A 26,685-nucleotide genomic window follows, 5' to 3' on the forward strand; every position below is an offset into this window, starting at 1 on the left:
TCCTGTAGCAGTTGGAATCTGTTCTTCAAGGTGATCTGCAGGGTCGATGTAGAACAGCCCTGTGTGTGAGAGAAAGAGACAGAAGATGAGGAAGGTCTTCTGCGTTTTCCTGTGGAGGAAGTTACCAGTTGCCAGGAGTCAGCGTCTCCAGCTTCCTCCTGTATTCCGATGGTTGGTCTGGAGGTATCGGGATTGGTAGTTTGCTTGGATGTCATGGGTATGGTCCCGTTAGGTTCCTGTTTGGTGACCTGGGACAGTTCCTGGATGACGTCGTCGATGAAGGTCTCATCGTCTCGAATGCTTCTCAAGCGCTGGACCTCCTCTCTCAGGTTCCTCAGCTCCAGTAGAAGGTTTTCTTCTAGTTGATTCGTTACATCCGTCTGTGTAGCGACTGTAGACATTTTCGGGGGGATGGCCTCGGTCTGTACAGAGACCTCTGTACTCTGTCCTGGTTTCCCCTCCATCTGCACATGTGCCGTAGCCACCCCCTGGATATCCTCGGTGACTGTACTGCCTGTCTTGATTGAAGTCTTGCTACTTCTGGTTCTACCTGCCATTTTAGAAGGTGTAAATTAAAATCTCTATTTTTTTTTTTTTTTTTTAGATAGTTATAGGTTGTAGGTTAGCTAGTGTAGAGGTGTGAGAGATAGAGATAGTCAGTAGTCGGATAATTGTTAGTTAAGACTGTCTATTTCTTAGCGGAAAATGACTGGTGAGGTCTGTCTACTTAGTGTGAAGGTTGTAGGTGCTTGGTGGTTTGGTAGAGAGTGGGAAGATTTGGTAGGAAGTTGGAAGTTAAATTGAAGTTAATTTGGCAATTTGTAGTTGTAGAAACTCAAGTACAGATTTAAAGTTGAAGGTTCTTCCTTTGAAGCACTTCGCAAAGGCGCTCTCGCTAAGGCGAGCGCCTTTGCCGCTCGCCTTCGCCACGCGCCGAATGGCTGCGCGCCGCTGGCTCGACTCCTTTTAAGGAGGAGCCCGGACGCTAGCTGCTGACGTGGTGGGGTGGGCGGAGCTACTCTCGCCGCTGCCCCGTCGTTGACTCCCGCTTCTCCGGCGCCTTGCTGCCTCCCCTCCGCTTCTCAGCGCCTCTCCTGGGTCCTCTCTTTGCCTGCTTCCTTCCCCCTGCCTCGTGCTGTGGAGGAAAAGAAATAAAAAATCACTGCGAGAGTAGCTGCGCCCGTTGGCTCGACCCCTTTTAAGGAGGAGCCCAGACCCTAGCTGCTGACGTGGTGGGGTGGGCGGAGCTACTCTCGCCGCTGCCCCGTCGTTGACTCCCGCTTCTCCGGCGCCTTGCTGCCTCCCCTCCTCAGCGCCTCTCCTGGGTCCTCTCTTTGTCTGCTTCCTTCCCCCTGCCTCGTGCTGTGGAGGAAAAGAAATAAAAAATCGCCGCGAGAGTAGCTGTCAGGTTGTCAGGATTTCCACAATTAATATGCATAATCTTGATTTGCATATACTGCTTCCATTATATGCAAATTTCTTTCATGCATATTCATTGTGGATATCCTGAAAACCTGGCTGGCAAGAGGGTTCTCCAGGACTGAGTTAAGAAACACTGAGCTAGAGCCGCGGTTAATGTTGAGAAACATCTGTCGAAAAGACGATACAGATAACAGGTGTTGATGTGAGGTGCGTAAGTTCCTGTTGGGCAAATGGGGGTCAGAAAATAGAACAAGAAAGAGGGGAGCCCAGAAGACTGAATTTATTTAAATGGTAATCTGTAGGCTCTCGGGACCACGTGTTCAGATTTAAGCAGAGGAGTGATGTGATTTATATTTTGAATGGTAATAAAGTAGACGACGAGCTGTGTTTTGTACAAGCTGAAGGAAACGCAGCTGATATTGAGGAAGTCCAACTAAAAGAGAGTTACAGTAATCCATCTTAGAAAGGACCATAGAATGCAAGAGAATCAAAGAAAGGCACGATTTAGAAGTGGTTGAACAGAACGAAGCTGAAGAAGTTTAAAGAATGAAGTAGAAACAGCATTAGAAATGAGTGAGTGGCATGACAATGAATTATCTAAGATAACACAAAGAATCTTAATAGATGAGGAATACAACAAGGGAAGTTTCAGTTAACATTTAGTAGAGGAAAAAAATCATTGTTGAAGTTTTCTGCAATCTATTAGAGCTACCTCATCTAATTTTTTGGAAATTAAAAGAAAATCAAAAATGTAAGTCCAAGTGACTGAAGCAATAAAGTTAAAGGAGCGAGGAAAATATTGAAAAGGCTTGGCTAAAGAACTAAGCTTTGTGGAACACCTGATTGAAGCTGCTGTGGAGTAGAAAATGATCCAGAATAATAAACTGAGCAAGACCTCTCAGTGAGATTCGAATTGAATCATTTGAAGGGCTTTATCAGTGATAGAAACATGACGGAAGATAAAGGCCAAATGGCCCATCTAGTCCGCCCATCCACAGTAACCATTATCTCTTATTCTCTGAGAGATCCCACATGTTTATCCCAGACCCTCTTGAATAGAATTGAATGGTCCACTAAATCGAAAGCAGCGGACATATCCAGAGTTAAGCCTAAGAGTGAATGTTCAGTCGAGTGCTGCAGCCAAAAACCTGTCTGATGTGGATGGACAGCTTTAGTAAAATCTAGGAAGTCTGATGATTGGGCAGCAGTCACCTTTTCAGTGATTTTTGGAAAGGAAAGATATATGTTAGAAATGGGCCTATAATTACTGACTACTGAAGGATCAAAATTTGGAGATTTAAGCACTGGAGTTACTATAGCACGCTTCCATGAAGAGGGGAATGTTGCAGATTTAAGACATTTTGAGGCTGTATTGTACTTCAAACGGCTTTACTGTAATTCTAATGACAACTCCCCTCTATTGAATGATTACTAGATCTCCTATTTCTGGTAACTGCCTCATAGTATATACTGCTTTATATTTAATTGTTGCGACTTTTAAATGTAATGTAGACTTGATTTGTAAGTTGCCTTGAAGTTAGGTAGGAATAGAGTGACTTAGAAATTGAAGATTAGATTAGATGCGACCAATAAAATAATAATAAAAAAAAAAAATCAAATGGCCAAAGTAGAAAAATTTTGTATCCTATTTAGTGATACGAAAATGTCAGTTTTTGGCATGTGTACAGCTGCCAGAGCTGGTACCAGACATGGATGAGGTCAATGGCAGAAATTTGGAAGGGGACCCTAAAACTGTACCAGGCTGTACCACCTTCAGGTTCAGGCAGGCTTGGTACCCCTCTGGCCAAGGAGCTGTATACAGTTGCCTTGGTTGCTCCCCACTCCCAAAACTATAGCTGAGGGGAAGAGTTGTGAATGCAGAACGGAAAACATATGTTGTGCTGCCTTCTGGGACTGAGTTACCAAAGTTCTTTTGCCCACAGTCTCAGAATAGGAAAAAAGCCTTAGTAAATCATTTTCTAAAAGTTCTCCCTTCCTTCTCGCCCTTCCCCCCGCAAAACAAAATTAACTGCAGATAGTATTGGAGGGGCGAGGAAGGAGAAGTGAAAGAGGTCTCAGCTGCTGGCTCCTAAATTTAATAACATTTTGTCAAGGCCGATGCTAGTGTATCTGGGTTTAAAAAAGCATTGCATAAGGTGTTACTGAGCCTGCCCTGGGATCGATTGCTAGTGTTTGGCTTTCTGCCAGGTACTTGTGACCTGGATTGACTGCTGTTATGTTGTTTTATGTCAACTAACCCCAAACCACTTTAATGACAAACTGTCTTCTCAAACACATAAGTCTTAAATGCTGTTTTACAATAAAGCAAGTTCTTCAGCAATTTATGTGGTGACGGGACAAAAGCGTGCGAGGACAAATGCGCGCCGACAATTCAGCGCAAAGACTTCAGCGTGCTGCAAGAAAACCTTCTTTTAAAGGGCTCTGATGGGAGGTGTGGGGGGAACCCCCCACTCTACTTAATAGGGATCGCGCTGCCATGTTGAAGGGGTGTGGGGGGGTGTAACCCCCCACATTATACTGAAAACTTAACTTTTTCCCTAAAAAATAGGGAAAAAGTTAAGCTTCCAGTATAATGTGAGGTTACAACCCCCCAAAAAACCCCAACCCCAGCGCGATCACTATTTAGTAAAGTGTGTGTGGGGGGGTTCCCCACCAACACTTCCCGTTGGAGCCATTTAAAAGAAGGTTTTCCTGCAGCGCGATGAAGTCTTGCGCTAAATTGTCGGCGCTCATTTGTCTTGCGCGCTTAAGACTATGAACCAATTTATGTTGATAGAGGGGGAGGAGCAGAGGCTTCAAATGGCTGTGCTGAGAGCCACTTTGTGACTCTGTTTTGTCATGCTTGGTGCTGTGCGTGCAGATGTAGTAAATTTGCAGGGTCCCTTCAAGGTAGCGCTCTATAGGAAGTGTCTCAGCGACTGCTGTTTCTCTCCCTGGTGCTGTGACTTGCTCGGTTTTATTCTTGAGAGCTTTAATGTTGTGTTTTCCCAGCCTGTGAAAAAGAAGAAAATTAAACGAGAAATTAAAATCTTGGAGAATCTTCGAGGGGGTCCAAACGTCATCGCTCTTCTAGATATTGTCAAGGACCCTGTGGTGAGTAGCAGAATGTGTTCATGCTGTGAGAGTGACAATCATGTAAGCAAATCCAACTTGTTTTAGGGGAAGCTAACCCAGAGAACAGCTGAATGGTTCAGTGGTATGCAGTCAACTTGCTCCACTCATGTGTTGGCATAAGGAATCCTCGGCCATCCTCAGTAGTAACACCCCCTGGCTAGATTTAGGATGTATCCCACATTAGACAAAAAACTGCAGTCTGTGGCTATTAACCGAGAACCGTTACTCTGATGACGATCTACATGGGAAGAGGGTTAAAATGAGGTAGATCTCAAGTTGTGAAAATTTAATTTCTCTATTTGATTATTTGCCTTTCTCGAGAATCTTAGTAAGACACTTGACACCATGAACTCTATAGAGGTTGGTTTGATTTAACTGGAAATCTAAAGAAATCTAGGCAACCACTGGGCCAATCAGCTAGCAGCTCTGCATGGGCAGGAGTGAAGGAAGGTTGCTCCTGCCTGTGATTCATCGCTGGACCACCAGGGATACAAAAAGTACACAGGGAGGGCAGAAGGGAGGTAAAAATTCTTAGAATCGACTGGAACAGGAGGCAGGAAGGATCCCTCCTGATCTGGCCACCACTGGACCACCAGGATCCCAGGCAGTGGAGACCTGCAAGTCATCGGGAGGGGAGGCAGGTTACAGAATATGGCAGGGAGGGAGAGAGGCTGAGTGCAGAGTAGAGAGTTGCGCGGGGACAGAAATCCCACCCGTCCCCGCCAAAGTCCCACCCGTCCCCACCTGTCCCCGCGAGGTATCCCCTACGTCCCCACCCGTCCCTATAAACTATAGAAATAGTTATTTCATTTAATTATGCTACTGAATTAAAGGCTCTGGTAGAAACCCATTTAAAAATAAGCAAAAAGACTTTATTAATTTGGAAATATTAATTGGGAATGAAGTAAAGGCTGCTTTGTTTACCTCATTGGAATAACTACAAGACGGCATTGTATCTTCCAAAACAGACAATATTTGTTTATTGTTAGTATAAAAACTTACAGTATTACAGCAGCAGAGACATATCAGAAAAATGTATTGTCAGTTCAGAATATGCAATGGAGAGAAGAACTTGCACCCATATGCTTAGCAGGGGGCTAGCAGATCCCCGTAGCATAAGTAAGTGAATCTCTCTGGCTCTACCTAAAATACACGTGATTTTTATACAGAGCAATTCTTCCTTTGTTCCAAAAAAAAGTCCATCCCCGAATTCTGGTTATGTAATTCCCTATTGGAACATAAAATAATGTATAGCTAACTCCTCCTCTCAGTCCACGCCTCTCTCACCTCCACCCCCCCCCTCCCCAGTAAGGGGGGGGGGGCCTTGCAGAAACAGAGAACTCTTGGTGAACTTTCTTTCTCCCAGCGCTAAGATCTTTATCACTTTGTAGATCCTAATTGGTGGTTTTACAATTTTGTGCATCTTCGGGATGGTGTCCTTGTATGCTGAAAGTTGGCAAAGGTGACCTTTCAACAATCCAGCTGCTTGGTTCCCATAACTTGGTTCAGAGACAGGGAGCAAATGTTTTGGTACCAAGTTCTCTCATCTCGCTACACCCACATCGTCCTGCAGGGATCCTTGCTCATTATAAAAGTTTTATGGCTTTCCAGGGTGCCTGGCATATGAAGTCATACAGCACTGATAACAGTTCAGCAGAACCTTGGAGAAATATCCTCCCAGCAGGGAATGGAGACAAAAATGTTAGCATTGCAAAGGCTGCAGGTGTTTACAGACAGCAAGGTACAGGCTGGACCTGGCTATGGGAAAATATAGGTCTGTAGTGTCCAGCATACACAAGTGAAAATATAGTTATCCCAGGACAAGCAGGCATGATATTCTCACATGTGAGTGACGTCATCTACGGAGCCCCAGCGCGGACAGCTTTTCAAGCAAACTTGATTGAAGTTTCAAGTTTGCTACACTGCACCACGCATGTGCATGCCTTCTTGCCCACTAGAGGGCGCATCCCACCTCGTGGTCCTCAGTTCAGTTTTTTCCGCGGAGCCAGAAGCCCTGTGGATATTGTGCTCTGCTATTTTGCCTTCTGTCACCGCGTCCGGTTGTTTTTTCGTCGGTCGCTGTGCTTTATTTTATCTTTTCTTTCTTTCTTGATTGTTTAAAAAAAAAAAAAAAAACGACGAAACCCGAGTTTTTCCTTCGGTCGGCTCCGGGGGCTCCCGTGAGCCGCGACCGCGGCAGGCCTTTTTTCCGGCCTGTTCGGGTTTCATGTCCCGTCCCTTGACGGGTTTCAAAAAGTGCACCCGGTGTGAGCGGTTACTTTCCATTACAGACCCACACCGGTGGTGCTTGCTCTGCTTGGGGCCCGAGCATCCGACTGACTCTTGCGATCGGTGCTCCACCTTTCAGGCAAGAGCGCTCCGCCGACGCCGTGCCAGGATGGCGGAGCTCTTCGCGGTCGACTCCGCGCCGGGGAAGGCCTCGACGTCGGCCTCGGCTTCGGCCCCGGCCTCGACATCGGCCTTGGTTCCCTCGGCCTCGCCTCGACCCTCGTCTTCTTCGAAGCCTACACCCTCGCTTAAGCCTGCCTCGGGTAAGTCCTCTCTTCCTTCCTCGACTCCAGGGTCGACTAAGAAGCCATCCTCGGGCTCCTCGACGGCGGGTGGGTCGTCCTCGGCCCCGCCAAGGAATATGGCCACTAATGCCCCGAGGGAATACTCGAGATCGAGGTCGCCCTCCAGGGAGCATCCCCCGGCCTCGGACCTGCCTACAATGGTGGGGATCCCGGCGTTCCAAGATTTGCTCCGAGCATTGATTGCCACGGAGCTGTCTGGGGCCCTCGAGCAGTTGCAGCAGGCTTCGGCCTCGACTGCTTCGGCCTCGAGGACCCCGGCCTCGGCGGCCTCGGTCTCGACTCCCTCGGCCTCGGGTACCGGGGCGGCACCGACCTCGGCCCCGACCTTACCCTCGACCTCGGCCTCGGGGGCCCCGCCGGAGGGTAGCGTCAGGCCCCGTGACAAGGTGCGCAGGGTGAGGCGGATCTCCTCCTCCTCTTCCTCGAGGTCCTCCCGGGGTTCCTCGCCCTCGGGCGAGGCGTCGGCCGAGGAAGCCTAAGTGTTCGCGTGGCTCTCCTCGACGACGTGGTCGCTCCTCGCCGCTCGGGGGCGAGGCCTTGCGGGTCTCGGAGCTCCGTCTCGACAACCCGAGGCTGCTCCGTTTCCCCGCGAGAGGGGGTTCGCGTGACTCCTCGCCGAAGAGGAGGGGGCATGCCTCGGTTCCTCGGACGCCTGGGACCTCTCCCAGGGGTTCTTCAAAAAGGAGACGTTCCCCGACCCCCTCGAAGCCATTGGATTTGGCCTCGTGGGACTCAGGGTCCGGTAGGGAACCACGCTATTCCCACGAGGCTTCCCCCTTCTGTTCGGCGGGGAGGTCGAGAACCCCCTCGCCACCCGCCAGACCGTCCTCCTTCTCCAGCTTCATGCAGGACATGGCACGTGCCTTGGGTCTGGACCTCATGGCTGGATCTCAATATACAAAAGAGTTCCTCGAGGAGCAGGACCTTCCCACTCCCCCAAGGGAATCCCCTCGGCTGCCCTTGAATAAGGTCCTTCGTCAGACCTTGCTTAAGAACCTGACTTCACCTCTTACGGTCACTGCGGTCCCGTCCAAGATGGAGTCCAAATATAGGACGATTCCACCCAAGGGTTTTGAGAAGGCTCAACTCTCCCACCAGTCTTTACTGGTCGAGTCTGCGCTCAAAAAGACGCAACCCTCCCGAGTTTCTGCGGCGGTCCCGCCCGGCAGGGAGGGTCGGACCCTTGACAAGTTTGGTCGTCGCCTCTATGCGAATTCCTTCATGGCAACCAGGGTTTTAAATTATGCCTTTACCTTTTCATCCTATCTGCGTGGCATGGTAAAGGATCTGCCCCAATATCGCGAAGCCTTGCCGGACTCCCGCAAGGAAGGGTTTGACAGGTTTATGTCCAACCTGTCTCAATTGCGCCTGTACCTTTTTCATGCGGTGTACGATACGTTTGAGCTGGTATTGAGGGTGTCGGCTTTTGCGGTAGCTATGCGCCGGTTGGCGTGGCTATGCACCCTCGATATGGATCCAAACCTGCAAGAACGCCTTGCGGACTTACCTTGCGTGGGGTCCGAATTATTTGATGAATCCCTGGAGGCGGCGACCAAACGGCTCTCGGAACAGGAGCGCTCGTTGGCCTCCTTGGTCCGTCCGAAACCTCGAGCCACGCCGCAGAAACCCTTCCGCCTCCCCCGAGGCGGTACCCTCAAAAGTCGACCCCGGCTTTTTCTAGGCCACCGCCTCGACGCCCACCTCGACAGGGCAGAGGGGGACAAACCAAAACCCCGGCTCAGGGTCCTGCCAAGCCAGCGCCAACCTTTTGACGGGCTAGGCGGATGGGGCCGGCCCCCCTCCGCAATCGCGCCGGACCCCCTTCCCATAGGGGGTCGACTCCGGTCCTTTTACGCGGCTTGGACCGAGATAACATCTGACGCTTGGGTGCTCCGGACAGTCTCCGAGGGCTATTCTCTCAACTTTTGTTCTGCGCCGCCGGAACAGTCACCGGGGGCTTGCCCATACAATCGAACCCAGCTCCCCATCCTCATGGCCGAGGCCAGGGCCTTGTTGAGGCTTCGGGCGGTGGAACCTGTACCCCCCGACCAGCGGGGGCGGGGGTTTTACTCCCGTTACTTTTTGGTCCCAAAAAAGACCGGGGACTTGCGTCCCATTCTAGACCTCAGGAAGCTCAACAAGTTCTTGGTCCGGGAGAAGTTCCGGATGTTGTCACTTCCGATATTGTATCCTCTCTTGGAGGAAGGGGACTGGATGTGTTCCCTGGACCTGAAGGAAGCGTACACCCATGTTCCGGTGCATCCCACCTTCCGCAAATTCTTACGGTTCCAGGTGGGCGAGCTACACCTGCAGTACAGGGTCCTCCCCTTCGGCCTGGCTTCGTCCCCTCGAGTCTTCACGAAGTGTATGGTGGTAGTTGCTGCAGCCCTGAGGTCTCGGGGGCTTCAGGTCTTCCCTTACCTGGACGATTGGCTGATCAAGGCCCCGACCAGGGAGGGGGTTATCTCAGCGACCCTACAGTCTATCGCCTTCCTTCAGCGACTAGGGTTCGAAGTGAACTTTCCCAAGTCACAGTTGTGCCCGACCCAATCACTTCAGTTTATAGGCGCAGTGCTGGACACTGTTCGCCTCCGTTCATTCCTCCCCTCCTCCTCGTTTGGAGGCTTTGGTTCGGTTGGGCCGTCTGATTTCTCAGCTACCTGTGGTGTCGGCTCAGCGCATGATGATGCTTCTGGGCCACATGGCGTCTACGGTCCACGTCACTCCGTTCGCCAGACTGCACCTGAGAATTCCTCAGTGGACTCTGGCCTCTCAGTGGCGCCAAGAGTGCGATCCTGTCTCTTCTCGCATAACGGTGACTCCTTCTTTGAGACGTTTCGCTCCGTTGGTGGACCGACTCTTCGAATCTTTCCGGGGGTTTGCTCTTTCTCGTACCCTCCACATCCGCAAAGTTCTGACCACGGACTCCTCGGAGTACGCGTGGGGGGGCCCCACCTCGACGGTCTGCGGACCCAGGGCCTGTGGTCGGCGGTGGACCGACGCTGTCACATCAATGTGTTGGAGCTTCGCGCCATCTTTCTGGCGGCTCGAGCATTCTGCCACCTGCTCCGCGATCAGGTAGTCCTCGTGCGAACGGACAACCAGGTGGCCATGTATTATGTGAACAAGCAAGGTGGGACGGGCTCTTGGTCCCTTTGCCGGGAAGCTCTGCGCCTGTGGGAATGGGCGATCTCCCAGAACATCTTCCTACAGGCGGTCTATATCCAGGGGGAACAGAACTGCTTAGCAGACAAACTCAGTCGGCTTCTCCAGCCGCACGAGTGGTCACTCAACTCCAGAGTCCTGCGCGAGGTCTTCGACCGCTGGGGGACTCCACAGGTGGATCTGTTTGCCTCCCCGGAGACTCGCAAACTACCCCTGTATTGTTCCCGGATGTACTCCCCGGACCGTCTAGAAGCGGACGCCTTCCTTCTCGACTGGGGAGAGCGGTTCCTTTATGCGTTTCCTCCTTTTCCCCTGATCTTGAGGACGTTGGTTCGTCTCAAATCATCCGGAGCCACTATGATTCTCATTGCGCCTCGGTGGCCTCGTCAACACTGGTTCTCCCTGCTTCTTCAACTCAGTGTCAGGGAGCCTCTGCTTCTGCCTGTGTTTCCCTCTCTGCTATCTCAGAATCGGGGTTCGCTGTTGCATCCCAATCTTCAGTCGTTACACCTGACCGCTTGGTTCCTCTCCCCTTGACTTCGGTCCCGGTTTCTCAGTCGGTGAGGGAAGTTTTGGAAGCCTCGCACAAGGTCTCGACCAGGCTTTGTTATTCCCAGAAATGGACCAGGTTTTCCTCCTGGTGTTCCTCGCGTTATCTGGACCCGGATTCGGTCCCGGTGTCTTCGGTGCTGGACTACTTGTTGCATCTATCTAATTCAGGCCTGAAGACTACATCCGTTCGGGTGCATCTCAGTGCCATTTCTGCTTTCCATCGTCACTTGGACGGACGTTCCCTTTCGCTTCATCCTCTGGTGACACGTTTCATGAAGGGTCTACTCAATGTTTGTCCCCCTCTGAAGCCTCCTGCCGTCGTTTGGGATTTGAACGTTGTCTTAGCTCAACTGATGAAACCTCCCTTTGAGCCTATCGACAAGTCTATCCTGAAATTTCTTACTTGGAAAGTGGTATTTCTGATTGCCCTCACATCTGCTCGAAGGATTAGTGAGCTGCAAGCTTTGGTTGCGGACCCGCCTTTTACTGTGTTTCATCATGACAAGGTGGTTCTCCGCACCCATCCTAAATTTTTACCTAAGGTTGTGTCTGATTTCCACCTCAATCAGTCCATTGTCCTTCCTGTGTTCTTTCCTAAGCCCCACTCCCATCCTGGCGAGACGGCGCTCCACACGCTTGACTGTAAGAGGGCGTTGGCATTTTATCTCCAACGTACCAGGTCTCATCGGAAGGTTCCTCAATTGTTTTTGTCCTTTGATCTTAATCGTTTAGGACACCCTGTTTCCAAGCGCACCTTGCCAACTGGTTGGCTGCTTGTATTTCCTTTTGCTACGCTCAGGCTGGTCTTACGCTCCCGGGTCGAGTCACGGGGCATAAAGTCCGGGCGATGGCAGCTTCGGTTGCTTTCCTCCGATCTACTCCTGTGGAGGACATATGTAAAGCTGCCACTTGGTCTTCGGTTCATACGTTCACCTCCCACTACTGTCTGGATGCTTTGTCCAGAAGCAATGGCCGGTTTGGCCAGTCAGTGTTACGTAATCTGTTTTCCTAAATTGCCATCCTCCCACCTGCCCTTTTTTTGGTTGGCTTGGAGGTCACCCACATGTGAGAATATCATGCCTGCTTGTCCTGGGATAAAGCACAGTTACTTACCGTAACAGGTGTTATCCAGGGACAGCAGGCATATATTCTCACAACCCGCCCTCCTCCCCGGGGATGGCTTCTTTGCTAGTTAAGGAACTGAGGACCACGAGGTGAGATGCGCCCTCTAGTGGGCAAGAAGGCATGCACCTGCGTGGTGCAGTGTAGCAAACTTGAAACTTCAATCAAGTTTGCTTGAAAAGCTGTCCGCGCTGGGGCTCCGTAGATGACGTCACCCACATGTGAGAATATATGCCTGCTGTCCCTGGATAACACCTGTTACGGTAAGTAACTGTGCTGTCTGTAGTGTCCAGCATACACAAGTGAGGCCAGTATGTCCAGTTGAATCATCTGTATGTCCAGGTTATCCATGTCAGGAAGAATACATACTTTGTAAACGGGTTTCTACCAGAGCCTCTAATGTTTATACATTTTTATCAACACAACTAATATACTACTTTATGCTGAAACAAAAAAAAAAAAGGAAATAGAATTTTTTTCCTACCTTTGTTGCCTGGTTTCTGCTTTCTTCATGTTCTCATTCAATTCCTTCCATCCACTGTCTCTCTTCTCTCTGTGTCTTCCATTTGCTCTGTTACTGTGCCTCTCCCTTTCTCTCCCCCTCCCAAATTGGTCTGGCACCCATCTTCTTCCCTCCGCTCCCCCCATAGTCTGGCATCTCTGTCTTCTTCCCTGCCAGCGTCTTCTCCCCACTCTCTCTCTCTTCCCCATTTCCTTTCAGCGTCCTTCTCCCCCCATCTTCCCCATGTCCTTTCAGCGTCCGTCTTCCCCCCCGTCTTCCCCATGTGCTTTCAGCGTCCTCCCCCCTCTGTCTTCCCCATGTGCTTTCAGCGGCCTTCTCCCCCCTCAGTTTTACCCATTTCCCTTAAGCGTCTTTTCTTCTCCACTCCATCTTTCCTCCCTTTCTCCCTCCCTGCCCCTTATCTTTGTGGTGCTTCCCCACCCGACTGACAACAGAACAGGCCTGGTCGGACAAATCTCCCTGTCCTGTAGCCGCAAATTTAAATTACCTTCTTACAGCAGCTGGAGTAGTGAAGCTGCTGTAAGAGGTAATTTAGATTTGCGGCTACAGGGCAGGGAGGTTTGTCGGCCGGGCCTGTTGTCGGTCGATCGAGGGACCTGACCGGCTGTGCACATTCCCCGGGGCGGGGCGGACCGCCCCCCCTCTTTCGTACGCCATTGCTTTCTCCCTACCTGCCCTGCCGCACACAGTCGACCGGAAGTCTTCCTGATATCGGCGTTGACGTCAGAGGAAGGGAGGGCTTTGTTTAAGCCCTCCCTCCGACGTCAGCACTGACATCGGGAAGACTTCCGTTCGGCTTTGTGCTGCGACAGGGCAGGTAAGGAGGAGGAGGAGACTACCCTCGCGGCTCAAGTGCACTGCAATCCAACCCTGCAGGATCCCCGCGACCCTAGGGGGCGTCCCCACGGGAGGAGTGTGTGGCGCAGTGGTTGGATCTACAGCCTCAGCACCCTGGGGTTGTGGGTTCAAACCCTGCGCTGCTCCTTGTGACCCTGAGCAAGTCACTTAATCCTCCATAGCTTCAGGTACGTTAGATAGATTGTGAGCCCACTGGGACAGAGAGGGAAAATGCTTGAGTACCTGATTGTAAAAACCACTTAGATAACCTTGATAGGCGCTATATAAAATCCTAATAAACTTGAAACTTGATCCCCGCGACCCTAGGGGGCGTCCCCACGGGATCCCCGTGACCCTAGGGGGCATCCCCACGGGATCCCCGTGACCCAAAGGGGGAACCCGCAGTATTCCCATCATCCCCGTTCCCGTGCAGTTCTCTAGTGCAGAGCAGTGAGGGAGGGGATGCAGAGCCTGGCAGGGCAAGGCACAGCACTTGAATATTAGCCCCCTGGTTTATATTCGAGTCAACTTTTTTCCTCTTTTTGGGGGAAAAAGGTTACCTTAGTTTATATTCGAGTCGGTTTATATTAGAGTATATACGGTACCTTCACAAGCAGCACATACAGGTTTGTGATACTCTTCTGAGTATAGAGGTTAAAAAGTAACTATAGACTTCAAATGTACATGCTTTCGTTTCACATAAGAGCAGATGCTTAACCTCTTCATTTGTGAAGTTTAGTTTTATGTTATTGAGCTTCATAGACCGTAATTTCCAAAACAGCATGAAAGTATTTTTATGCCGTAATGTATGTTTTAGTATAAATAGTGAATTAGAGTAGAAACTTACTCACTTTCTTGTCTCTGTTCTCCTGGAAACATGTGTGCTCTACAGTCTCGGACACCTGCGCTGGTCTTCGAACATGTCAACAACACAGATTTTAAGGTTTGTGACCTATTCTCCTGCCTTCCATGCACTTTGCAGTGCAGTATTTCAGAAGGAAACATGTGGTGTGCTAGCATTTACAGCAGAATGCTTGGTTGCTTTAAGGCAAGCTTGTCCAACCTACAGCCCACCAAGTGCTCTTTTCTGGCCCTCAGAAGCTTGGCAATTCTTGTGGCGTTTAGAGCAGGATTCCTGTAAGCCTGAGCCACTCAATGCCATACGTTTGGATTGGTCTTGCAATTTCAGATCTCATGAGACTTGAAACAAGAAGACCAAGCTGAACTTCTAGCACCATGCAGTTCAGGTTTACTGAGAACCATGTAACAGTGGGGGAAGCAGGAATCCTGCTGCTTATTCTGTAGCTGAATCCAAATGAAGGAAAAGAGACTGGATGAATTTGAAGGGGTGTAATAAGAGAGAGAGTGAGACTGGATGAAGGCCACTGTTTTGCCACTATTGTACAAAAAGTGCATCACAATACAATGTGTGTTTTGGCCCTCCGAATGTTATAAAAATAAAATGTGGCCCTTGATAGAAAAAGACTGGACAAGTCTGCTTTAAGGCTTTTCTCATAAATCTGGATAATGAAAACCTTTTGCAAATTAACCATTCTTATTACCCAGTTGGAATTGAGTAAACAAACAGATTCACCTGAGGTTAAATAGAGCACCAGGGGCAGGGCTGAGAATTAAAGCTGAGTTAATGGGGAGATTGTGATTCACCCGATGAGCAGCAGAGTTGGGAGTAAACCTGAGACACGGGCAGTAGTGATTCATCTAAGGTCAGAGAGAAGCAGCAGTGAGTGACAGATGAGAAGTTTGGGCTCCTGAGTTTTAGCTGCAATGTTTAGTTTAACTGCTGGACCTCACCATCTTTTTATGACCTTGAAACCATTTGCTTGGCTGCATTGAGGTCCAACTTAGCCATTTGCTTTAGGTTTATGACCATGTATGAGTGACATTTAATTTCATTTTTTATATACCACCTGAAAGCTATCAAATCATTGCATATTGAAGTTCATTGGGCATTTTTCTGCCCCTGGAGGGTTCACATACTGAGTCAATGGAAGGTTAAGTGACTTGTCCAAGATCACAGGGAGCAACAGTGGGATTTGAACAGGAAGATCAAGGCAGTTGTGTAATTTCTCTGTACAGGCAGTTCCTGTTTTACGAACATCATCCTCGTACATACGAACAGAGGTCCTCGTTCTACCTTCAGTGTTCCCCTCTCCCTCCCTCCATTATATGCCTCCCTCCCATGGGTGTTTATCTATTTAATTAATTAATTTTTCCCTCAAGGAGCTCAGAACAGGTTAAACATACATAATTCTGGCCAGCTCCCTCATTCCAGCTGAATTTGTTTCTCTGCACAAAGCCGCGGGCAGTGACTCCTAAGCGCATTCCGTGGCTGAGCCGGAAGCCTTCCCTCTGACGTTCTTAAGCCAGGGACTGCCTGTATTCAGCTATCTGCATCTGTCTTATTGCCAGCCTTGTCAGCTTGGGTTCATGGTTCAAGGTTGCATTTATTTGAGATACTGCCTTAGTCATCCATCCAGGCAGTTTTACAATACAAACAATAAAAAAGAGAGAGGGAATGGTGCTCATTCTGTGGATACGTGTGTTTTGTCCAACATGTCTGCTTTTCTGTTATGCCACTCATCCTCACCCTCCCTGGGCGCTTGGTCGAGGGAGGAGGAGGGGACGCCAAAGGAGAAGAGAGAGGCAAAGCCATAGGGGCGCGGCAGAAACCCTACTCCCCAAAACCCCCTGAGCACATACAGGACCCCCAGTCACCTGAAAATAGGCTCTGCATAAAGAAAAAATTAAATCAGGGGAAAAAACCCTGGGGGTCCCAAGGGACTCCCTACCACAGCAGGGAACCCAGCAGAAACCTGCCCCTGTTTGTCCAAAACAGGGGGAAGGTCGCCTGAGGTTGCAGACAAAATGTAGGGGCCAGACTGAGAAAATGGCAAAGTTCCCGCCAAAAAAGCTCCCTCCATGGCCTGTAGCGGCTGGGAAGCTGCTAAAACAGGCAAGTCGGCATCAGCTGCCAAAAAATTCAGCTGAGAGGGAATCCCTTTGCAACCTGACCGCAGTTCTGGGAATTCCTCCATGGGCGGTTGGGGAAAACTGGGCTTCCCCACTGCTCCCAGCCGACTCGTGAGGCACCATCGGCGGGGAGCTCTGGGCGCCTGCAGCCGCTGCCAACGGAGCTCCTCCACCGCACCGACCTGAACACCGCTTGCACAGGCCGACCGCGTCTGGAGCACAATGAGCACTTTTTCCCCTGAAAAGTGCTCATTGCTCCATATGCGACCTAACTAGAAATAAAGTGCCGGTAAGATGAAAAATACAGCAAAATACAGTTATCTTAAAGGGAAACAACCCTCCAGACCAGCACTACCTCAGGATTATTTTTTATTTTTTTTTTTTTACAGAACAGACTCTACAGGCTCTTGAAGCAATATGCCTTGCTTGATTTAGGGGGCAAGGCTTACTGCTGAGGCTCCACGAAAATATGGGGAGGTGGAGGAAGTGGGAGGAGGGACCCCGCTCGAGACCCGCTGGGTTTGACACCCCCGAGGTCGGATGGACACCCAAAAAGGGCCGACCCAAGCTCTGTCAGGCCAAAACCAGGGACTAGAAACCCCCTAAACAAATTCCAACAGCCCTACCAAGGGAGATGGGTACAGATCACTGAACACCTGCTGGAGACTGAAGTAGACTGATGAGAATAGAGAAGGGGATGTCTTATGTATTATCTCACAGTTTTGTTTTCAGTCTCCACCTTCTGGTCATGATTGGATATATACCCATTCGTAAAGATTAACCTCTACTGGTCTGGAGAATGCTAAAGAATGTATTTTTTATTATACCAAACCTGCTGAGTTTCTTTTAATCTTCAATGGAGTGGCCTTCCTCATAAACCCATAAAGAGAAGGATATGGAAATGAGGACAGATCCATCCATGGAAACTAAACTGGAGAAGCTGGTTCTATTTTACTCAAAGCACAGATGCTCAAGGCCCAGCAGAAGAGGAGGCCGATTTTCGGGCACCGGCACCAAGCACAGGACATGCCGGTGCTGGTGCCCAGATGAGGGTAAGAAGCGGCGGGGGGTGGCCTATCATGTCGGGGGGAGGGTGCCGGATCGCGGGTGGGAGGGGGACGCTCGTAAATCGAGCCATGCTCGGTTTCCGAGGCACCAATTTTGCAAATGTTTTGCTCGTCTTGCAAAACACTTCCAGAGAAATGATAATGGTAAAACCAGAGGACATAATTTGAGGTTGAGGGGTGGTAGATTCAGGGGCAATGTTAGGAAATTCTACTTTACGGAGAGGGTGGTGGATGCCTGGAATGCGCTCCCGAGAGAGGTGGTGGAGAGTAAAACTGTGATTGAGTTCAAAGAAGCGTGGGATGAACACAGAAGATTTAGAATCAGAAAATAATATTAAAGATTGAACTAGGCCAGTTACTGGGCAGACTTGTACGGTCTGTGTCTGTGCATGGCCGTTTGGAGGAGGATGGGCAGGGGAGGGCTTCAATGGCTGGGAGGGTGTAGATGGGCTGGAGTAAATCTTAACAGAGATTTCGGCAGTTGGAACCCAAGCACAGTACCGGGTAAAGCTTTGGATTCTCGCCCAGAAATAGCTAAGAAGAAAAAAAAAAAAAAAAATTTAAATTGAATCAGGTTGGGCAGACTGGATGGACCATTCGGGTCTTTATCTGCCATCATCTACTATGTTACTATGAAATAACAACAGTGAGTGGGAGTTAAGAGTTGAAAGTAGTTTCAAAAAAGTGGACCTTTCGCTTGGATTTGAATACTGTTAGGGATGGAGCACGATATATTGATTCAGAAAGCCTGTTCTATCATGCAATATTCTACCACACTCTGTCATACTGTTCACCATCCTTGTCCTACTATGCTATACTATACACCATAGTACACTTCAAATTCTATTGCTTACTATTCAAAGCTATTAATGAAGACAGCCCGACCTACTGGAACAACTGACTAATTCAAGCCACCTCAACCAGACACAGGAGAACCCACTCACTATTCACATACCCGCCAACCAAAAACGTCAAACAAAGAAAACTATATGACAACCTAATGGCCACCAGAGCAGCAAAACTAGACAGACAAATCACCAATCTGCTGTCTTTGATCACAGACTACAAAACCTTCAGAAAAGAAACTAAAACTCTACTCTTCAAAAAATACATAAAACCTATTTAACACGACCAGATCCATCCCAAGCTCCACCTACCACACTGTCTACTCCTTATCAAATCTAAAATGGACAAAATTGGAAAGATCCTGGAAGGAGCGGAGATGGAAGAGACCACAGTAATGATCCACATCGGGACGAATGATGTCAGCAGGAGAGACTACAAAAGAAGCACACTGATAAAACAGTTCAATATTCTGGGAAGGAAGCTGAAGATGAGGACCCAGAAGATAGCGTTCTCAGAGATCCTTCCGGTACCTAGGGCAGATGTGAAAAGGCAGGAGGAACTACAATCAATAAATGCGTGGATGAGGAAATGGTGTGAGGAAGAAGGATTCCACTTCGTGAGGAACTGGACAATGTTCTGGGGCAAGAGCAGGCTCTACAGGACAGATGGACTGCACCTGAGTGTGGCGGGAACTAGACTTCTAGCAAACAACGTCAAGAGAGGAATAGAACAGACTTTAAACTAAAAGGAAGGGGAAAGCCGACAGTTGATCAAGCGTCGACAATTCGGAAGAAGGTATCCCATGAAGATACTAAGAGGAAAAAAGGCTGGGAAGAAACAAGGGACAAATTACAGGAGTCGACTAACCCAGAAGAAGAGGTTAGAAAGATTGTAGCAAAAGAGAAGAAACTAAAGACCGACGCACAGGGAAAGGAAATGAAGACAACAAAATACCAGGATCTAAATTGCATATATATTAATGCAAGGAGCCTAAGAAACAAAATGGGGGAATTAGAAGCCATGGCCAATGCAGAGGACATAGACATCATTGGAATCTCTGAAACATGGTGGAATGAGGAAAGCAAATGGAATACAGCACTGCCAGGGTACAATCTCTATCGCCAGGATAGGTCAGGACAGAAAGGAGGTGGAATAATAATAATTTATTTCTTATATACCGCTATACCCTAAGTTCGAAGCGGTTTACAGTGAAGTCGTGTCTAGAGGGAGTACAGTGTTAACAGAAGGATACAGGATAATACAAAGTGAGCAGGTACTGGGTGGTTACAATAAGGTACGAAATATTAACACGAAAAAACAGTTAGTGTGTTTACAATGAGGTACTGGGGTGTTTACAGAAAGGTACAAGAGACCGGTTAAAGGATGTTTACAATAAGATACAGGAAAGTACAAGGTGAGCGGGTACTGGGGTGATTACAGTAAGGTTCAAGATATTGACAAGAGAACAGTTATAGGATGTTTACAATCAGATACAGGATGTTATACTAAGTTATAGGATGATACAATATGAACAGTTACTAGGGATCAGTGCTGTTTACAGCTAGATATATATGATAAGCGTAAGAGAGGTACAGCATAAGACGTTGGGGGAGGGGAAAAGGACTTTCGATGTGGTCTATAATTGGTAGGGGGAGAGTTTAGGTGGTGTTGAAGAGGCGGGTCTTCAGAGATTTTCTGAAGTCCACGTATGATGTGGCTTCAATTATTGGTTTTGCTAGCCATGTGTTCAGTTGAGCTGTCTGAAAGGAAAGCATTCTGTTTAGGTACTTCTTGTAGTGGCATGATTTCAGGGATGGGTAGGTAAAGAGGTTTGTTCTGCGGGAGGTCTTTTTTGGGCAGTAGGTGAGGAATTGGGAAGCTAGGTAGGTTGGTAGCATTCCAAAGATCGCTTTGAAGCTGATGCAGGCTAACTTGAAGAGTATTCTGGATTCTACTGGTAGCCAGTGGAGTTTTTGGAGGTATGGAGAGATATGTTCCCATTTCTTGAGTCCGAAGATGAGACGGACGGCAGTGTTTTGGATTAATCTTAGCTTTTGGAGGGACTTTTTGTATGCTCCCAAGAATATGATGTTGCAGTAGTCCAGAGTACTCAAGCCCTATACATAAAAGAAAACATACAATCGACAAGAATGGACACAGCAGAGACGACCAACAAGCTGAAATCGCTATGGGTTAAAATACTGGGAAGGAAAGGGCCTGAAATAAAGATGGGCCTATACTATCGTCCACCCAGTCAAACCGGAGATATCAATGAAGACATGGAAGCCGAGATGAAGCGAGAATGCAAAAGTGGTAACACAGTCATTATGGGAGACTTCAACTACCCAGGGATAGACTGGAGTCTTGGAAGCTCAAGATGTACGAGGGAGACAGAATTACTGGAGGCTACACAAGATTGCTTCATGGAGCAGCTTGTTAGAGAACCAACGAGAGGAAATGCCACTCTGGATCTAATCCTAAATGGGTTAAGGGGACCTGCAAAGGAAGTGGAAGTAGTGGGACCGTTGGGAAACAGTGATCATAATATGATCAAGTTCAAGGTTGAGGTAGGAATATCGAAAGGAAAGAGAACCATAGCGACAAATTTTAACTTTAGGAAAGGAAACTACGAAGCAATGAGGGAAACGGTAAGGAAGAAACTTAGGAACACTTCCAAAAAATGCAAACGGTAGAACATGCCTGGTCTTTTTTCAAGGATACGGTGAACGAGGCGCAAAATCTGTATATCACCAGATTCAGAAAGGGGTGCAAAAAGAGTCGAACAAAAGACCCGGCATGGATAACTAACATAGTGAAGGAAGTGATAGGCAATAAAAAAATTAATTCAGGAAATGGAAAAAGGACAAAACTGAGGGGAACTGGAAAGAGCACAGGAAGTATCAAAAAGAATGTCACCGTGTGGTTAGAAAAGCCAAAAGAGAGTATGAAGAGAGGCTAGCCAAGGAAGCACGAAATTTCAAACCGTTCTTTAGATATGTTAAAGGGAAGAAGCCAGCTAGGGAGGAGGTGGGACCGCTGGACGACGGAGACAGGAAGGGAGTGGTGAAGGAGGAGAAAGAAGTGGCAGAAAGACATAACATGTTCTTTTCATCTGTATTTACAAACGAAGACACAACCAACATACCGGAACCTGAGCAATTCTTCAATGGAAATCAAGCAGAAAAATTAACATCCATGGAAGTGAGCCTTTAAGATGTGCGCAGGCAGATAAAAAAACTAAAAACTGACAAATTCCTGGGTCCGGACAGAATCCATCCAAGGGTTCTGAAGGAATTAAAGGAGGAGATAGCAGAACTACTGCAGCAAATTTGCAATCTATCCCTGAAAACAGGCGTGATCCCAGAGGATTGGAAGATAGCCAACGTTACACCCATCTTTAAAAAGGAATCAAGAGGTGACCCGGGAAACTACAGACCAGTGAGTCTGACCTTGGTTTCAGGGAAAATGGCAGAAGCACTGATAAAAGAAAACATCGATGAACATCTTGAAAGAAACGAACTTCTGATAACCAGCCAACATGGTTTCTGCAAGGGGAGAACATGCCTAACTAACTTATTGCATTTCTTCGAAGGAATTAACAAATGGATGGACAGAGGAGACCCCATAGACATCATATACCTAGATTTCCAAAAAGCCTTTGACAAGGTGCCTCATAAACGTCTACTCTGGAAACTGAAGAGCCATGGGGTGGAAGGAGACATACATAGATTGATCAGAAACTGGTTGGCGGGTAGGAAACAGAAGGTAGGAGTGAAGGGCCACTACTCGAACTGGAGGAGGGTAACGAGTGGTGTTCCGCAGGGCTTGGTGCTCGGGCCGCTGCTTTTTAATATATTCATAAATGATCTAGAAACAGGGACGAAGTGTGAGATAATAAAATTTGCGGACGACGCCAAACTATTTAGTGGAGCTCGGACTAAAGAGGACTACGAAGAATTGCAAAGGGACTTGAACAAACTAGGGGAATGGGCGACGAGATGGCAGATGAAGTTCAACGTTGAGAAATGTAGTGTTACATGTGGGAAGCAGAAACCCGAGATACAACTATACGATGGGAGGGATGTTATTGAATGAGAGTACCCAAGAAAGGGGCTGGGGGGTAATGGTGGACATGACAATGAAGCCGACGGCACAGTGCGCAAGGCCGCTAAGAGAGCGAATAGAAATCTAGGTATAATCAAGAAGGGTATTACAACCAGAATGAAAGAAGTTATCCTGCCGTTGTATCGGACGATGGTGCGCCCGCATCTGGAGTACTGCGTCCAGTACTGGTCGCCGTACCTTAAGAAGGATATGGCATTACTCGAGAGGGTTCAGAGGAGAGCGACACGTCTGATAAAAGGGATGGAAAACCTTTCATACGCTGAAAAATTCAAGAAACTGGGTTTCTCTTCCCTGGAGAAGAGGAGACTTAGAGGGGATATGATAGAGACTTACAAGATCATGAAGGGCATAGAGAGAGTAGAGATGGACAAATTCTTCAAACTTTCAAAAAATAAAAGAACAAGAGGGCATTCGGAAAAGTTGAAAGGGGGCAGATTCAAAACGAATGCTAGGAAGTTCTTCTTTACCCAATGTGTGGTGGACACCTGGAATGCGCTTTCAGAGGATGTAATAGGGCAGAGTTTAAGAAAGGATTGGACAATTTCCTGCTGGAAAAGGGGATAGAGGGGTATAGATAGAGGATTACTGCACAGGTCCTGAACCTGTTGGGCCGCCGCGTGAGCGGACTGCTGGGCACGATGGACCTCAGGTCTGACCCAGCGGAGGCATTGCTTATGTTCTTATGTTGTTATATTATGTAATTCGCCTATATATCTTGTAACTTCATAAAAATTCTTATGTAATCCGCCTTGAACTGCAAGGTAATAGAAATCACTAATGTAATGTAATAGTATGTCTGCCATGCTACGATTTTTCATGCCCTGTTTGCTATTCCATGTCGTCTATGCTTTGTTTCATTATGCACACTTGAATTACCATTTTTGCCAAGTCGTATCATATATTAGCCATTTTTTGTAATACTATATTTACCGTGCTCTGTTTTGCTGAGCTATACCATGTTTTGTCATATTATGTTTTACCAAGCCTTGTTAACTATGTTTTGCCATCTTTGTCAGACAATGTTTACTATGCTATCTTTTACCATACTGTGTCTGAGAGTGTGGTACAGTGGTTAAAGCTTCATCCTCAGCACCCTGAGGTTGTGGGTTTGAACCCATGCTGCTGCTTGTGACCCTGGGCAAGTCACCTGTTCCTCCATTGCCCCAGGTACATTAGATAGATTGTGAGCCCGCTGGGACAGACAGGGGAAAATGCTTGAGGACCTGAATAAATTCATGTAAACTGTTCTGAGCTCCCCTGGGAGAACAGTATAGAAAATTGAATAAATAAATTATGAAATTGTGGATCTCCTATTAGTGATATGTAACCTATCATTAAAATCATCTGAGATACCTGAAGATTAGAGCAGTGATTCCCAACCCTGTCCTGGAGGAACACCAGGCCAATCGGGTTTTCAGGCTAGCCCTAATGAATATGCATGAGAGAGATTTGCATATGATGGAAGTGATAGGCATGCAAATTTGCTTCATGCATATTCATTAGGGCTAGCCTGAAAACCCAATTGGCCTGGTGTTCCTCCAGGACAGGATTGGGAACCACTGGATTAGAGGGTGGCGGAGAAGGCTAAAAAATCAGCCTAATGTTTTTTAGGTAGTGTTTCCTTTTAATTACCAGCCGGGGGTAGAGGATGGCACTAGAAAAGATTAAATGAGTGTTGCTGTCTCCCAGGGAATGGAAGCTGTCAATAATTAAAAGGAAACACCCCTAATTGTTGTCCTTAGAGCCATAGGTGTGGGATCCTGGTGAGAAGTCAGGAAGCTAGTTTGCATATGACTGAACTCTTAACATGACTGTCCTTTTAAATGTGTTCTCTTGTTAAGAGAGGGAGCATGAAGAAGCCAATGAACCGGTGAAGGTTATTGGAAAGCCTTCAAAGAAGCAGTGATGAGCTTCTGTATTAGTGTTGCCTGATTCAGGAAAAAAAATTTTGATTCGATTCAGCTTATTGAATCGATTTTTAAGTTAGATTTGATTTTCCTGCCCAACTGGGTGGGTGTTTGATTTTTTTTTTTTTTAAATACCCCCTTTCCCCTCTCCTACCCACACTGGTGCTGTGGTGTAAACAAAAAAAGACTTTTCCTCTCTGTTAAATCCTAGCTCACGGTCTAATACCAGCTCTAGCACGATACAGATTTCAAATCTGACACATTGTAATCACAAACAAAAAATAAAATTATTTTTTCTTCCTTTAGTTGTCTGGTTATTATTCAGATCATGTTGATCCCAGGCTATGGTTGTCTTCTGATAACTCGCTTTCCTGGGTCTCCTACCCATTTGTCATTTTTTTTCTTTCTCCATGCTGACCATCCATCTTCCATCTCTGTCCTCCCCTTCCGTTTCCCTTCCCTCCCCCGGAGGTCTGGCATCTTTTCCTTTTTTCATTTCCATCCCCACGGCTGCAGCAATGGACCCCACCATCCCCAGATCTACCATCTCTCCTTTTCTCAATTACCCTTTCATCCAGCATCTCTCCCTCCTTTTCCACCACCCCAGGGTCCACCAGCTCTCCCTTTCTCTTCCCAAATACCCTCCTATCCAGTATCTCTATCCCCTAACTCCCTCCACACCATCCCTTGTGTCCAACTTCTCTCCCTTTCTGTTCCTTCCCTCCCTAAATCCCATTGTCCACCATCTCTCTCCATTTTTAGACCCATTATTTCTTCTCCCCCCCCCCCTCATAAGAACATAAGCAATGCCTCCGCTGGATCAGACCAGAGGTCCATCGTGCCCAGCAGTCTGCTCACGCGGCGGCCCAACAGGTCCAGGACCTGTACAGAAATCCTCTTATCTATACCCCTCTATCCCCTTTTCCAGCAGGAAATTGTGCAATCCTTTCTTAAACCCCAGTACCGTACTCTGCTCTATTACATCCTCTGGAAGCGCATTCCAGGTGTCCACCACACGTTGGGTAAAGAAGAACTTCCTAGCATTCGTTTTGAATCTGTCCCCTTTCAACTTTTCCGAATGCCCTCTTGTTCTTTTATTTTTTGAAAGTTTGAAGAATCTGTCCCTCTCTACTCTCTCTATGCCCTTTATGATCTTGTAAGTCTCTATCATATCCCCTCTAAGTCTCCTCTACTCCATGGAAAAGAGATCCAGTTTCTCCAATCTCTCAGTGTATGAAAGGGTTTCCATCCCTTTTATCAGACGTGTCGCTCTCCTCTGAACCCTCTCAAGTAACGCCATATCCTTCTTAAGGTATGGCGACCAATATTGGACGCTGTACTCCAGATAATTTCTTTCGTTCTGGTTGTAATACCCTTATTGATTATACCTAGCATTCTATTCGCTCTCTTAGCGGCCGCTGCGCACTGTGCCGTTGGCTTCATTGTCATGTCCACCATTACCCCCAAGTCCCTTTCTTGGGTACTCTCATTCAATAAGATCCTTCCCATCGTATAGTTGTATCTCGGGTTTCTGCTTCCCACATGTAATACTTTACATTTCTCAACGTTGAACTTCATCTGCCATCTCGTCGCCCATTCCCCTAGTTTGTTCAAGTCCCTTTGCAATTCTTCGCAGTCCTCTTTAATCCGAGCTCCACTAAATAGTGTGGTATCGTCCGCAAATTTTATTATCTCACACTTCGTTCCTGTTTCTAGATCATTTATGAATATATTAAATAGCAGCGGCCCGAGCACCGAGCCCTGCGGAACACCACTCGTGACCCTCCTCCAGTCTGAGTAGTGGCCCTTCACTCCTACCCTCTGCTTCCTACCCGCCATCCAATTCCTGATCCATCTGTGTACATCTCCCTCTACCCCGTGGTTCGTCAGTTTCTGGAGTAGATGTTCATGAGGCACCTTATCAAAGGCTTTTTGGAAATCTAGTTATATGATGTCTATGGGGTCTTTTCTGTCCATCCGTTTGTTAATTTTTTCGAAGAAGTGCAATAAGTTAGTTAGGCACGATCTCCCCGTGCAGACACCATATTGGCTGGTTATCAGAAGTTCGTTTCTTTCAAAATGTTCATAGATGTTTTCTTTTATCAGTGCTTCCGCCATTGATAAAAGAAAACATCAATGAATATTTTGAAAGAAACGAACTTCTGAGAACCAGCCAACATGGTTTCTGCAAGGGGAGATCGTGCCTAACTAACTTATTGCACTTCTTCCCTCCCTCTCTCGGTGTATTCTACACCAGCCCTCCCCCCCCGAAGGCCTGTACCCCCCCTCCGAGGAATGTCATAAAAACATATCTAAAGACCTGCATATACATTTTTTAAATAAACCCACTCGTACATGCTTTCTCCCCCGTGAATAACACACTAGTCAATTCCTCGAAT

At 47.7% G+C, this 26,685-nt stretch overlaps 1 protein-coding gene across 3 annotated transcripts in view; it reads left to right on the forward strand.

The window, feature by feature from the left end:
• The window catches only part of LOC117355139 (casein kinase II subunit alpha), a 247,635-nt gene that overhangs the window by 116,314 nt on the left and 104,636 nt on the right, over positions 1-26,685 (forward strand). For all 3 annotated transcript variants that reach the window (XM_033933254.1, XM_033933252.1, XM_033933253.1), the window contains 2 exons: positions 4,435-4,536; positions 14,243-14,293. In XM_033933254.1, coding sequence (XP_033789145.1) covers positions 4,435-4,536; positions 14,243-14,293 — 153 coding nt within the window. The remainder of the gene's footprint in view (positions 1-4,434; positions 4,537-14,242; positions 14,294-26,685) is intronic.

The sequence above is a fragment of the Geotrypetes seraphini genome, chromosome 2 (genome assembly GCF_902459505.1).
Source record: "Geotrypetes seraphini chromosome 2, aGeoSer1.1, whole genome shotgun sequence".
NCBI lineage: Eukaryota > Metazoa > Chordata > Amphibia > Gymnophiona > Dermophiidae > Geotrypetes > Geotrypetes seraphini.